The sequence below is a fragment of the Mya arenaria genome, chromosome 9 (genome assembly GCF_026914265.1).
Source record: "Mya arenaria isolate MELC-2E11 chromosome 9, ASM2691426v1".
Classification (NCBI taxonomy): Eukaryota; Metazoa; Mollusca; class Bivalvia; order Myida; family Myidae; genus Mya; species Mya arenaria.
The window spans coordinates 48,356,740-48,372,275 of NC_069130.1; the positions used below are offsets into that span (position 1 = coordinate 48,356,740).

The 15,536-nt window shown below is 34.4% G+C and overlaps 1 protein-coding gene across 5 annotated transcripts; it reads left to right on the forward strand.

Annotated features, from left to right (window-relative positions):
• The first annotated feature begins 62 nt into the window (after positions 1-62).
• On the forward strand, positions 63-13,085 carry LOC128202923 (uncharacterized). 5 transcript variants are annotated; one of them, XM_052904100.1, is made up of 6 exons: positions 63-169; positions 338-461; positions 5,879-5,987; positions 7,943-10,532; positions 10,726-10,886; positions 11,155-13,085. In XM_052904100.1, the coding sequence occupies exons 4-6, from the start codon at positions 8,972-8,974 to the stop codon at positions 12,145-12,147; spliced, it is 2,715 nt and encodes a 904-aa protein (XP_052760060.1). In that variant the 5' UTR covers positions 63-169; positions 338-461; positions 5,879-5,987; positions 7,943-8,971; the 3' UTR covers positions 12,148-13,085. The 5 variants fall into 5 exon arrangements, with proteins under 5 accessions (XP_052760060.1, XP_052760063.1, XP_052760062.1 ...); XM_052904103.1 differs by having other exon boundaries at positions 79-101; XM_052904102.1 differs by having other exon boundaries at positions 165-229.
• The last annotated feature ends 2,451 nt before the right edge of the window (positions 13,086-15,536 follow it).

The following is a 15,536-nucleotide window of genomic DNA, read 5'->3' on the forward strand; positions in this document are numbered from 1 at the left end:
ATTAGACTCCCCGTTTCAAATCATTGCATGTACGTATATAATTACAGGTAGTTTGTATATACCTGAGTTGAACTGAAGACTATGTTATCTGATTTAAATGAGTAAGCTTTTGTGGATAAATAGTTTGCGAAATATTCAATTATATTTTAAGTAGCTGAAAGAAATTAAGGTGAGGGGAAATTAAGATTGGACATTCCAATGAGTGTATAAGTCATGTTCGTGACGATCTGTAAGTTTATTTTATGTAAATAATTATATTTCACTATTTGTGCATAACTGTATCCTCTCTATGTTAACATTACATGAACTATAATTCAAAATTATAATCATTTTGTAGGTTGACCGCGTTAGCCAACACTGGTGAAACAGACATTCTCTCCGTGTCAATTTAGTCTTGGATGCAACCTATTATGTTGTTGCTAGGAACGAAACACTGCAATGTCGTTTAAAACTAACAATGGGTAAGTAAATTGTTTTTCTTTTATTTCAACTCTAATAAACAAACTTGTTTTATCTCCGGATATTTTACCTCGAAGTCTTATATAAATTATGAGGTCAGATATCGTAAATCATATTTTCATGTGAAATGTTGAGAAAAGGATTAAATTAATTTACTTTAATAAAACATTATCAAAAGTTAAAATCAGAGCTATTCTGCAGTATTAAAAATAAATATTAAAAACACTGTGACAGAAAATGTTCAATATTTCAGAAAAGCGCAAGTAACGCTATTTAAAATTAAATCATTTACTGATTCTGTTATACATGAGTTTCTGCAAGCTTCTTTTTGGTGTATTAAGTCAGTAAGGCAGGTATACAAAATCCTTTTATCTTGAACGGTGACCTTCAGTCGGCGAGGCTGAAAAAATGAGATATGCGTGTTGCCCTGATTGGAATAATATGACATTTCAATAAAATTCTTATTAACTTAGTTTTTACTTGTCCAAGCTATTTGACGATGACCTGTGGTATGAACAATATTTGTACTTTTGACATGTGACGTACACGTTTTCGCTTTAAGGGGTCGAGGGACAAATGTGAAATTTCACACAAATGTGATATATTCGTACGAATTTGTCACACAAGTGTAATATAATCGTATGTGTAGAAAATACGGTTCAACAAAGCTGGTCTTTTATTAAGCTTGTTTGCTCAGTACATCGCTTCCATCGAGTCTATGACTGTTGCTACTGGAAACTTACACATTCGTGATCCGCGGCGCCTTTGGTATTGTGTAATAAATTATACTTTGGATGCACTGTATACATATTTACTGTTTGAACCCATATTTTGTCATTTTGTTCACCAAATAGAATTTGAAAATGAAATACCTGTATGGAGCTAAAGGCATCTGTCAATATATTATCTCTTCTATTCGATTTATGATATATTGAAGTGAAATAAAACCCACATGATTGTTTACTTGCCTGTTCCAAATGAAAGGTTATGCAGGGTAACTTAATATTTCAAGATTAGTTATTGACAGTTTTATAAATAGATATATGAGTGCATTATAGTAAGACCGTTACAAGCTGTTTATAAAATAAGGGATTATCAATATAAAACATTTTTTCTTTAAGTAATAGTTTGAGGTTGTTATAAAGTAGAGTAGTTTACACAATAGTATGTCGACCACTAAAGAATACAAATTGTTCGTATGTTCTTACAAAAATAAATGCTTTGATGCGACGTAGTCACATGACCACTTGTGTGTAAGTACATACATTTTGGTGGTCTACATACTAGTGTATGAACCACACACTAAGGGGGTTAGGCCACGTTTGATGTCTACCAGTTTCCTTGATTGAAAAACAATGGCTGCTTACTGCTGATTAACTTAACCAAGTGCATTGGCAACAATGAAGTAAACTGCGTTCTCATTGGACAAAGAAATATGTTGATCACTAACTGACGTAGAGGCATTTTTCAAAATACATAATATACAATAACTGCTACATTTTCAGATGAAAACGAAAAATGACGAAGTTAATAAGACTGTGATTGGGCATTGATAAATCTTATGTATCCACCATCTTTATGAATTCGCCTATCATAAATATGAAACATAATTTATTATAATTAAATAAACAAAGTATTCTTCAGTTCACATAAAGTAAAAATTTAACTTTTAAAAAAGAATGTAATTACTTTTAGATTCTAAAAACACAAATAAGTGTTTCTATATATGATTTAATATATGTTTATTAATATCAACAGTGTTCCCCCTTGCATGAAGATCGACTTTGACAGAAGAAGAAGGTTCATTTTCGAATCCAATAAGCCATACGGCACATGAGGACAAACACACTGTTTGCAAATACATGTTTTTACTAAGGCACATACACAAACATGATTAGGAGAATGCACACAATAATTGTTTAAACAGTGCTCGAAAGAAAATAATAATAAAACTTGTAATAGTAAGTTGTGTAACATAGCAAATACACTACATTTGTTTATTAATATAGTATAAGTCAGACTTGAATATATAAATAAATAAAGGAGACTTCATAATGAAATAAGATACTATGATGGTTACATGGTAAGAATTATGACAGTTAAATGATAATTAAATAAAAATCGTTTGCATCAGTATATAAATTATACGAGCAAATCGAGGTACATATCACACCATGAAAGGATGTACCTAGGCGCTTGCCGAAAAAAGAAAGAGAGTCTAGTACTTTGAACATGGTGACATTCAAATAAAAATATACACCATTTACTTTGCGTAATTAATTCAAATTGCACAATATTTACATAACGTAACAAATACAACAAAATACATAAATTATATGCGCTGCAAGGTGTATGTCAATTTTCAATTGAGTTTTTGAGGTTGCCAGCATAGTGTATGGTAATAATCGATTAACAGGTTATCATTAATCAAAACTAGCTCACGACGATTCCATTCGCAACACCTCGGCCGTTTTCCATCGAAAATAACCTCGGATGTGTATGGACTGTTTGCAATGTCAGAAATCTCACATTTAACTCCGCTGCACGTAGATCAGGTAATAATTCCAGTTCAGCAGTAAAGCTTTAATCTTGGGAATCCTACTTATTTATGCAATAATACACTTCAGTGCAATCCTTTTAAACTAAGATATACAGACTACACGTCAAAATAATATCATTAATTAATACTATTATTTATTTTTTTTACGAATTACTTCTTCTTATGTACCGGCATACATCCGAGGTTTTTACAAACTACACGTTAAAATACTATCATTAATTAATACTATTTTTTATTTTTTTACGAACTACTTCTTTTTATGTACCGGCATACATCCGAGGTTGTTTTCAGTTGTTTTACTGACCGTTCCAAGGCGGTGCCTAACAATCCTTGATTGACATACCTAGTTTTTAATATATAGTATGTATGCACTGTGCTGCTTGTGGAGTTTTGTGCTGCTCTTTCATGTTTCCTGTTTGTGATTTTATGTTCTATGTCTTTGGCGTTTACCCAGTGCAATTAAACCGGGTTTATGTTTAAACTTTTTGCTACTGAGCTTGTTTCTGTAGATTTTCGCATAAATAATCAGTGGGAAATGGCCGAGGAGTTCCGAATGACGATGATTCACGGTCACACAAACAGATATAAGGAAACAAAAACAGCTGGAACATAGAATACTATCATTCTTGTATTAATCATTGAAATATTCAGATGAGGAATATTGAAGATGGTTTTTTGTGAGTTAATCAGTAAGTCATAATGTCTATTGTGTACATACAAACATTTTAGTTTACTGAATAATAGATTTACAATATAGCGATAAAAAGGGTTCATGTAGTTAGTATTAATTGGAGTGCTACATACCGAATTGTGTTCTTGTTTTCCAACATGAACTTATTCACTGATTATATAAAATCATGTATGATTACATTTTATGTAGAAAAGCTTTAAAAGCAAAATTTTACAGTTTTCGTAATTCGGTCTCATTTTGGTTTGTCATTAGATAAATACATTTGAACATACGCGGTCTCTTCCAGTTTTATTCTATCAATGTATAGTTGTCATAAATCATTGAATACTGTACATTCAATAACAAAATGTTACTCATCATCTAATTTATAATCTAAAACGCATACTTTACGTTTTCTATCATTGTATGGAATACCAGTTGACTTATGCCATCTACCCGTTTCTATTGCAAGATGATGAGATGTGCATAATCTTCTTAATGCTATTCTATGCTTTGAAATGATAACTGCATTTATATAAAATAAATCAAATCAATACTTCATCTTATTTTACAAAAACATAAAACTCCTGTTGAAATTATCAAGTCGCAACTCAATTTTTGTATATGACATTAAGGTGTAATATATTAGATCATGCAAAGATATTTGATACAAGGGAGAAATGATACTGTAAATCTGTAAAAACCTTCCATGTCCGGGTATACTTCTATTCAGTTACAAACAGCTCGTATCGATAAACCAGATTCAGTCATTAAAACAGTGAACTCTTTAATACACTAAAATCACGGTTCTGTAGTTCGTATATATTACAAGTACAATAGTGTAACCCAAAACAAGGACTTCATGGGTATTGCAAAATAATTTTGATATCAAATTTCTTCTTCATACGTTCTTCCCTTGACATTATACGGTGACATAGAGATGACATACGTGTTATTTTTTGTACCACGGTAAACGACTTAGTATCTCTTAAACGACTTACGGACTGTTTACGACAAAAGTACCTCGGTAATACTCACGTATCTCACTTAAACGACTTATTAACTGACGTATCTTGTTTAATCGAAAAAAAAACGTCTTAGTATCTCTAAAACGACTTACGGACTGTTTACAACTAACATACCTCGGTAATACTCACGTATCTCACTAAAACGACTAATTGACTGTCTTATCTTGTTTAATCGAAATCAAAACTACTTAGTATCTCGTTTTAACAGCTTACGAATCTTGTTTAAACGACATAATTGATCATTAGGAATCGCCTGTAGATTTCGGATAAACATGGCTTATCTAAGGTACGTTCGATTCTTAATATTCATTTCTGATTGGCCAATATGTCGCACAAGTCGTGTAAACATATGTCACCTCAATGTCACCGTAACTGATTTACGATACGTTTGATTTTTAATATTCGATTATGATTGGCCAATGTTTCGTTTTAACGAGATATGTTAGTCGTTTATGTTAGTGTCCGCCTCTCACCCAAGAGGTTGTGGGTTCGATCCCCACCAGGGGTACTTTCTCATAGCTTCTCAAAAAAAAAGGACACAGTACTGGTTTCTGCCCAGGAAACGGACTCGAGAGTGATTCTATAAGCTATCAGCTTTCGTCACAATCGAGCTAAAAAAAATTAGTATAAACCAAATACTAAGGTGTTTTCACTAGTTACTAAAACGTTGAAACGAGATACTAAGATGTTTGAAAGAGATACGTAAGTCCTTAAAATGAGATGCTACGGTGTTTTAACGAGATAGTTAAGTCGCTTAAACGAGATACTTAGGTGTTTCAGTGAGATGAAAAAAACACGTATTACACATTTAACAGTGTCGATCTGTTTTAAATCATTACATGTAGTATCGCAATGTACTGAAGATCATGCTATCTGATTACAAGGGTTCAATGGGCAATTTATCAATGGCTGAGCATTTGTGAATAAATAGTTTGCGAAATATTCAATACTTTATAAAGTAGTTGAAAGAAATTTTAGTGCGGAAAACCTAAGATTGGACTCATTCCAATGAGTGTGTTAAGCATGTTCTTGACGATCTGTAAGTTTATTTGTATGTATGAATGATATGTTATTATTTGTGCCAATCCTTCTGAATTCAGTTGTATACCCTCTTGCTTTATATCAAATGAATTATTATTCGGAAATGAAAATATTTTGTAGGTAAAACTGGTGAGACAGACATTGTTGACTGTCAAATTATACTGGGATGGTACCTACCAATTTTTCTCTAGGAACGAACAACAGTTGAATCGATCAAAACTGACAATGGGTAAGTAAAATATGGTTTCTTTAATTTTAGCCCTTAATTAACAAACTATTATGTACGTGAAGTTAGCGGCCTAGCGGCCTAGCGGCGTGAAGTTAGCGGCCTAGCGGCCTAGCGGCGTGAAGTTAGCGGCCTAGCGGCCTAGCGGCGTGAAGTTAGCGGCCTGGCGGCCGCCAGGCCGCTAGGCCGCCAGGCCGCTAACTTCACGCCGCTAGGCCGCTAGGCCGCTAGGCCGCTGAAGTGCTCGATCGACTTTTTTAAAAAAAAAGTTGAAAAACGCTTCAGAGCGATAATTTGTGCATAAAACAGTTAATTTAAAATTGTTTTAGAATAAAAGGTAAAGAAAAATATTCTGAATAGATAACAATTTAAGGCCGCTATGTGAATAAAAAACCTTGATTTATCATTGTTTTTAAAAAAAACGCATTAACAATTGCTTGGAAATAGAAAAAATAATTAGGCCGCCAGGCCGCTAGGCCGCTAGGCCGCCAACTTCACGCCGCTAGGCCGCTAGGCCGCCAGGCCGCTAACTTCACGCCGCTAGGCCGCTAGGCCGCTAACTTCACGCCGCTAGGCCGCTAGGCCGCAAGGACGCTAACTTCACGTACACCAAACTATTTTATATCTGTGTTAAAGGGATTTGTTCACGTTGTATATAAATTATAAGGTAAAATACCGCAAAACTGAAATTCGTTTATGAAATTTTAAGAAAATGATTGATTCAATGATTATCAAAAGTTCAAATTTGAGCTGTATTGTAAATTATTATTAAAAAACTGTGACAGATTTTGTTTTATTTTGCCGAAAAGTGTTTGTAACGCTATTGCAAAATTGAATTAATTTAGGCTTTGATTAAAAACATTCTGTTTAAATGAGTATCAGTCAGTTTCTGTTTGGTGTTTATTCTGAAAAGTAAGTTAAAAAAATAATTTCAATACAGATTGAATGAATGCGCTGAAAGGCTTTAGGCATGGGAAGCGTGATTTTACTTTTTACAAATCCTTTTACAGACAATAAAATCGAACACAAAAATTATTTTGTGAGGCCCCACACTGTAACCGATAATTGCCTGTCATAACGTAAGAATAAGTAATTTAAATTGACGAATTCTTAATGCAATGAGCTAGTTTTATAAAAGTAATTGGTAAACTAACATATACTACGATACATGAGCATTGCTTTCATCTCGCGAATGAATTGCTACCGATAAGTTTAACTTATTAATAATTGAATGAAACATGATATTGGCTGAGGACGTTTTGACTATGTGCTATAGGTAAATCAATGCAAAGTCAGCATATTTTTATTATCTGCGTAATTATATATAATTATATATTTCCGTCGGTTCCACATCAAGATTGATTTAAGATTCTTCGGATAGCTTTCAAAATCACATTAACGTTGCAATCTTATGAACATATTTTAATAAAGCGATCTTTAATTCGTACTATTTTAAACTGCATAACACCATACGTCGCATTTCGTAATCCCGGCGTATTAATTATTTTAACATGACATGTGAAAATGTAGATCTGATGATACCTGGTTTTGATTCCCGTTACTTAAGTCTGAAGGCCTGCGGCCTACATCCTAAAAATCGTTGCCTACGTAATATCTGCGAACCAGTCCTTTTCAAATAAGTATTACGCTGTGTTTCACCCATCAAAGAGCAATATACAATAAGACCATCTTTAACTTTGTTTAGTTTTACACACATTCGATCCAATGAGAATAGAAGAGAAACTCAGAAAAGGCAATTGTTTAGGTCATTTCTCAATTCAGTAGAATTTAGACTACTGTTAGAATTTCTTTTTATCATACTTGAATTCACTTTTTTTTTTCGTTATTCATCAATTTCAAGACTCAAGATTTATGTAGTATTATTGAAAAAATATCAACAGACAATGAGCAAGATTGCCATAAAGTAAATTTTGAAAATCATTCGAAATTTCTTTTAGAAAACATCCAACTCACAAGGCTACAGGAAAGGCTTGCACAACAATACACTGAGGACCTCAAGACAGAATACAACTATATTTTCAAAACGGAATGGAAGAAAATTAATTCACTTGCATTTCCGTCAAAAATTCACCGTTTAAAACCTGAGCCGACTGATGAATCCGGATTGAAGATCAAATCTTTTAGCGCATTTTTCTCCGTTTTGAATGGTGAAGAGATTCGGGAAAAGAGCATTTTCATTAAAGGTGACCCCGGAATGGGAAAATCCTTCTTCTGTAAAGTTTTCTCTTTACTTTGGGCCAACGGTTCAAACAAATCAAACAGCGCATCTATCCAACAAGGATTCATAAAAGAGGGACGCCATTTGAAACACCTGTTTGACCTTGTGTTTTATATCAATGAACACAATGTTGGCAATTACACATTGAAATGGTTACTTGAACAACTAAAGGATAAATACAAGACTGTACTTTCAGATCTTAATCGAGTGTTGAGAACTTCAACATGTCTTGTTATATTTGATGGAATTGAAAAATGTAAACCGGAGGAAATCGCATCTTTGAATGCTTCAATACATGATATCGCTGAAGATATAACGGTTATTGTGGCATGTCGACCATACTCCATGGCACAGATACTTCAACTCATTCATCCCGGCGCTCTGTATGAAATTAAAGGTATACACAGCATTGAACGTACAATTAGAGCGATAGCGAATACTGTTGCTCCTACTCGAACGATATACACAAAAGATTTGTCTGTAAAATGTTTATTAGAAAGTAAAACATTCCGCAGAATGACGTCGGATTCGATTATTGCAATGCAGGTGCTTCGTGTATTGACACGCGGCATGGACATTGGTGAGAATGTTTGCAGTATGTATTGCATTATTCTCAATACCTTATTTTCTGATTTAATAATCTTTTACGCAAAGGCAGATGACTGTTTAGATCGTGAATGCATTAATAAGTCGCTAGAGCCTTTAGCCAGGCTTGCCTTCGAGACACTTTGTTTAAAAAACAATAACTATGGCCCATTTACCAAAACTGTTTTGGAAGGAGTTTCTGTCCAGAGACTATTTGAAGCATTCGACTGCATGCGGTATATTGGTGCAAAATGAAAAGGGGTCGTACGCTTTTCTGCATAAAACGTTGCAAGAATTTCTAGCGATACAATACATAAAAGCATCACCAACCTATCATCAAAAGCTGTTATCCTGCATTAATGATCGCATGGAAGATACAGGGGGGCTGCTCGATATGTTTATATTTTTATGTGGCTCACTGCCACAAATAGCAGAGAAAGTGTCGGTTAAGTTAATGGATACAATTTCAGAAAAAAGCGTCATGAGAATTAACACTCGCAGGAAACCGATTTTTGAGCAAATGAAATACGCACAAGATATGATATATTATGGATTCGAAGAGGCATTGTCATGTGGGCATCCCAATATTGATTTAAGACTGACACATGTTGTTTGTGATTTGAAACTCCCGTACACAAGTGGACCAATGTTTCAGCGGTTTCAGAAGTTACTTGAAACAAACATTAAAGATGTGGAATCCCTATACACACATGTCAAAGGAAAGTCTTCTTTAGAGACTTTGACAGAAACCATTTTGGAAAAATCTTCAAAATCTTTGTGTAACCTGACGATTAAGAAGAATAACAACACCTTCAATTTTGAGTTATGTAAGCAGTTAAAATATCTTAACGTATACAACAAACGGCGTATGACAGGCGAGGACATGCACACACTTCTAGAAAAAATTGAAGCTCTAACAGAGTTAAAGTATCTCCGAATAAATTCCTTAGAGTTAACCGAAAGGTTGCCTGTTCCCAAGTGTCTTCGAAAATTGGATCTTCATTTAGTAAAGATACAGGACTCCACATTTGCAAGTCTGAAACGAGACGTTGAAACAATCCATCTCGAAGCCGTCTGCTGTCTGACTGAATGCGTGTTTACAAATTCCGAGAAAGCTGACGTATCCGAACAGATTGTGTCCAAAAGAATTCAATTTCAGAATAAGTATTTATGTACTCGTCTACGAACAGCTTCTAGTCAGTGGCCTGTATTTGGGTTCAGTTGTAGTCACATTATAGAACCATACACACAAATAGCAAAACACAGCAAATTATTCGGATTGAAGTTAAAGAACAAAACGCACGAAAAACTTCTTAGGGACGTAACAATTGAAAACGGACAATGTGTGGTAGATATTATGATTTACTGTCACGGTTTGCTTGTTAAACGAAAGGTTTTTGAGCATGTAGAAGATTACATTGAAGCGTCCAAAGTTAACCCGATAGTTGCACAGTGTGACAATGTGTCACCAAGTGTGTTCATTGTTGATGTTTGCGATCGGAAAAATTTCCTTAAATTTGTCGACAAAAATCTCAATCATACGACTATTTGTATCGCCTTCGTTGATGAAAGTTTGCAAACGGAGAGCACTGCAGTGGAGAATGTCTTGGACAATGTCATTGAGAGCACCTGTTCTTTGGTTAACATCGGTGATCATATCGACGACATGCTAGAACGCTTTGCATTCAGAATGTTTAGACCGATGATAGAACCACTTATAAAAGGTAATGTAAAACAATATTTCTCAAGAAATCAGTAGTCTTTTAACGAAAGGGATTCTTAACATAAATCTGTCATTCATTTGGCTCTTTACATTATAGGTTCAGCCCTTTTACAAAATAACATAATAAATGCTTGCTTGAAAGTATTTCGATCTCAAAATGCGCTCTGATATTTAGATGGCTCTCTTACTTTCAGCGACGACAAGATACACAACTAACTTGGACAGGGCACACGATATGAAAATGGAAATGAACCAGATCGTTCGCCAATCAGAAGATATTTACAATCGTTCAAGCGTACCTTCGTTTGAAAGACCTCATTTCCCTAATCGCGAACGAAGGCATTTTTCTGATTCGGTAATTATTGTAAAGCATGTCAAAATGTAGCCATAGTGCTATGATACCAAACATATCAAGTATTATTATAAAACTTGCTCTTTGGATCATGATGACAATTTGAATCAAAGCAGTTAAATAACAGAATAGCTATCATATATCATAATTATATCCAAAACGTCATTAAGTAAAGCAAACGTTTACAGGCTACAAAATCATTACAGCACGAGTGTTTAAATTATATGTTGTCTATATAAATCGGTTTTATTTACTTTTTGATTTTTCACAGGAACTGAGGGAGGTTCTTAGCATTGACAAAGTCGTCAGTTGTGGAGAACAGAACGGGGTTTTGATCATTTATGTAGAAGATGGATTAGATATCCCCAAAAGGAAACAGTTAGAAGAGACAGTATTTAATACGGTAAAAAATTTAGGAATTGAAGATTATCTTATCAAGTATGTAGGGAAAGATACTCAGCACTTGCACGTATCAGTGGGAGATCAAGTCCATAACACAGATAAAATGTCCGGAACATTAGGATGTTTTGCAAAACGATATAACAAGGAACCTAACCTTCGCGTTAGCGATGACAAAGCACTTGAAACGAAACCAATAACCAAGCTGGTGGGAGGGTTTGGTGATTCAAAATTCAGCACGAACAATCGATCAGAAGCTATTTGTGGCATTGTTTCTCGCCATGTCGTTGCCAACCAGAACATTTTATTGGATAACCAAGATAAAAACTTGGGCGAAATATTGCACCATGGCAACTGTAACTTTGACATATCTGCAATTGTCTTAAACGATGACATTGTTAAAAACTGCATATTCGCGTTTAAGTCTAAGCGTAATAAACCTGTAAAGTGTAGCTTATATACGTACAGTTTATTCAAGGAAGAGATGATCGATATGGATTTATCAGGTCATGATGTTCACATATGGGGAGCATGCAGTCGACCGGGAATCGGCACTATATCTGCAACAAAGTACATGCAAAAGACAGAAGAAGTTAGTGGCATGTTAATTACCATAAAAGACAAAGACGTTACCAGTAAGAATTTCTCAGAAGAGGGCGACAGCGGAGCGATCGTTTGCTTAACGGATAAACGTGAGCGTCATATGAAAGCTCTTGCAATTCTTATAGGAAAGGTCATCGGAGAGAAACAGAAAACAGAAGTGAATGAAAACTTCTATATAGCTTTGCGTTTAGAATCCGGCTTTCATTTTCTTAATAAAGAACACGAGGCAGAATTCGTTCTTCACGATGGGACAAGTGAATGATAGTCTTTAAAACATTCTCATGGCGACGTCAGCCTGTTGCTTGTGTTGACTCATAGTGACCTTAGACTGATTATCACATTAATATAAACATTCTACACGACAAGACTTACTTATATATCTCCTGTTCGAATCGCTGGTTTTTTCAATGCATGGCTTGAATTTCACATTTTTAATGAATTTATGTATGAACTATCAGCAAATACCACGTTGTTGAAGGTCATAGCCATAGCTAGCATGCGTCATTCAGGCATGCATTCATCTTTAATAACACAAACTATAAGCAATTTACCCTTACCTGTGTCTAGTCACGGAAAGAGATTTAGAAGATTTCCAATCTTGGCATTTAAGGCCAGGGCTAAGCGCCATCCCGCTATTACAGACGGGCTAGTCCTATGTCCATTATGCCAGGATCATTAATAGTAACTAAATATTGTTAGTAATGTACTCCTTGATAAAGTTCACTTTTCCACGCTTTGTTGTTGCAAAATACTTAAATATAGTGTTGTGCCGATGATCGATTATAATCGACAATTGATCGGAAAGGCCTGCGTCGGCGACAATCGATAGTGGAATTTGAACAATCGATTAAAGAAACAACGGTCGTAACCGCTACCGACTTATTTTTTTTCTAGTTAATGCTAGTTAATGTTAAAATGTTAAAGTGTTACTATGTTAAGTTATCTAGTCATATTCTTATCAGGTCAGTAAGTCACTACAGTACCTTATTACAGTTTTTCTTTGTGTTTAACTGCTAAAGAATTGGTTCTTAACTTTTCATGATTGTTGTTAAAAGTGATTTTTAAAACATGTTACCGTTTACTTCTTACCATATAAGATTTTAATTTTCTCAGTTTTCTTAAAGAAAATTTTCTTGTAAAATATATAAAATATTCATCTGCTAGTTGTATATTTTAATGAATGCATATTAAAAAGAAATTGATATCTATTTGTGTTTATTTTACACATGTATACAATACTAAATGTAAGACAAAAATTAGAGCCTGTGGACTCATGTTCTATAATCTTGTAAACACTTAAAGATTCTGAATACATAAGGTAATTTACACAACTTTTAAGAAATGTACAAACAATATTGCAAGGGAACATCGGGGCTTTTAACTGGTGCATGTACTGTTTCTGTGTGACAAAATATGATGACCAAATGTATTTAAATAATTACTAAATCGATTAATAATCGATCATTGATCGGTTTCATAAACCGATTATTGATAGTATTTTTCTGTCCGATTCCCAACACTACGTAATTTTCTCTCGAAACGGCTTAGTCGCCCCATTCATAAGAGGAGAGGTTTACTCTGTGACATAAGCAAATCAGTACTCTGCTTTTTAGGTCACGGAACACCCTGGCCAGAGCGAGGAGGACTTGGACACGCCCAATTATAGCGTCATCTAATCACAGGGGATATGTCGTAACAGTATAGTGTACAAAATATAAAAGAAAAACATTTTTTTCCTTGTTTAGTTATGTCAATGTCAACGCTGAGAAATATACTTTTAGTTAGCGTGGCTATCGTTCATTTATCTTCTTCCGTAAATCATATTCGCGCTGCCCTCCCTTTATTTAACATTACGGCATAATTTAACAGATCAATAAAATGTGATCATTTAATTTCGCGGCTAGTTATTTTGTATTAATAGCGGAATGTCATAAAACGCGATGGAATGGAAGCTTTCCACCAAAGGTTCGTGAAGCTCATAATGATAACCGGGTCGTGCTAATATATGAAATATTTCTAAGATTGAATACATGTATGTCAATGAATGCTGATACGGCACTATTTTACTTGTACACATGTGCATGCATATCATCGCAATAGCTCGGCCATCCATCTCGGATGTATGCGAGTAGAAGGAATTTGTAGCATTTTAAATAATAGTTTAAATTAAATGTTGCGTTTTAACGAGTATTTTGTATGATTAAGTTTAAATTGATCGATGTTGAAGTGTATCATTGCATAGATAATAAAGCCGCCCGAGAGTAAAGGCATAGAATTTAACTGCTACATTGAAATTACTACGCGATCTACATGCAGCGTAGTTAAATGTAAGGATTGTTGACATTGTACATCCGAGGATTTCGATGGAAAATGGCCGAGGTGTCCGGTTGTCATGCATTAATATGTCGACATTGTGATACATTCAAATCCTCGAAATCGTCCTTATCACTTCAGCTTTTCAATATGAGACTGAAGTCAATCTTCAATTTCGTTCATACATCATGGACTTCATTCACTGCATATGTCTTCTATTTATATCTGCAATCCGATTAGCTACATCTGTCTTATATGAATTTAGACCACTACTGAATACAGAAGAGAAACTCGCTAAACAAAATAAGGCAAATGTACCAAACATTTGTTGTTTTGTTTGTTATTTTTGTTTACTAAAATTTTAAAAAGCCGACTGCTGAAAGTACCCGAGTATTACATTAAACAATATATTTTTGACAAAATACTAACGGGTAAACACAAAACTAATTTGTTTATTATAAAACTGTTATACAAGCTGTTACAGTCTATCCAAGCACGTCTGGCTCCCCAGCGACATGTCCACTGGAAGTAAGGCGTAGTCATGTTTCTTATTCTTCCTAACCGTATTATAAGTTACGAGATTAGTAGGTGACCTGATATGGGATATACGGGGCGCAGGAAAGGTTTCTACCTACTAGCCCCGTGACGTAAATATCACGTGGACAACCTGTTTATATGTTTAAATTTTTCATTAATCCATGGGAATGTCCATCGGAATCGGAAAATATACGCCATTTTTGGTACGATATAAGTGACCAGTCCGGGTCTATGGCGTTGCGTCATTTGTGTTGGAGGCTTGATATACGTCTGTATGTGTCTTTATATGACAAATGAACTAACGTTTGACAGTGCATATTCAAATAAACTTAGCGTTTAAGCATTTGCTTGAAAGTTATATCCCATTTAAACAATCATAAAATATTCAAAACTTGATCATACGACACGCTTGTTTTAAAAATTACCCCATGGAACCCATGCGTGTACATTATTGGAATCACTGATTTGCGCCTCGTTTTACAAACCACTCGATATATAACAACTTTTTAATCGATATTCATGAATAATAATTCATTAGGCCACACCAAATTAATGTTTAGTTTCTCGGATTTTTGCCAAAAAAAATAGGAGCGAGCGAGCGAAATAAAAAAATAAAAATTGTCAGTTTTTTATAAAAACCGAAGCGAGCGAAGAGCGAAAAATATATTTTTCATTATATTCAATATAAAGAAGAAAGATTGTTCAAATTAATTGCCCGTAAACCCATTTTAATGCCATCTTGAACTGAACATCTAATGGACATTGGGAAAATGTCGGAATACATACTATTTATTCATCCGT

What these genes read in the sequence shown, in the direction of transcription:
- LOC128202923 (XM_052904100.1), top strand. Translation starts at nt 8,972, where the DNA reads ATGGCCCATTTACCAAAACTGTTTTGGAAGGAGTTTCTGTCCAGAGAC. An exon ending in GATAGAACCACTTATAAAAG is followed by an intron (nt 10,533 to 10,725) that starts GTAATGTAAAAC and finishes TCTTACTTTCAG; the next exon opens with CGACGACAAGATACACAACT. An exon ending in GAAGGCATTTTTCTGATTCG is followed by an intron (nt 10,887 to 11,154) that starts GTAATTATTGTA and finishes GATTTTTCACAG; the next exon opens with GAACTGAGGGAGGTTCTTAG.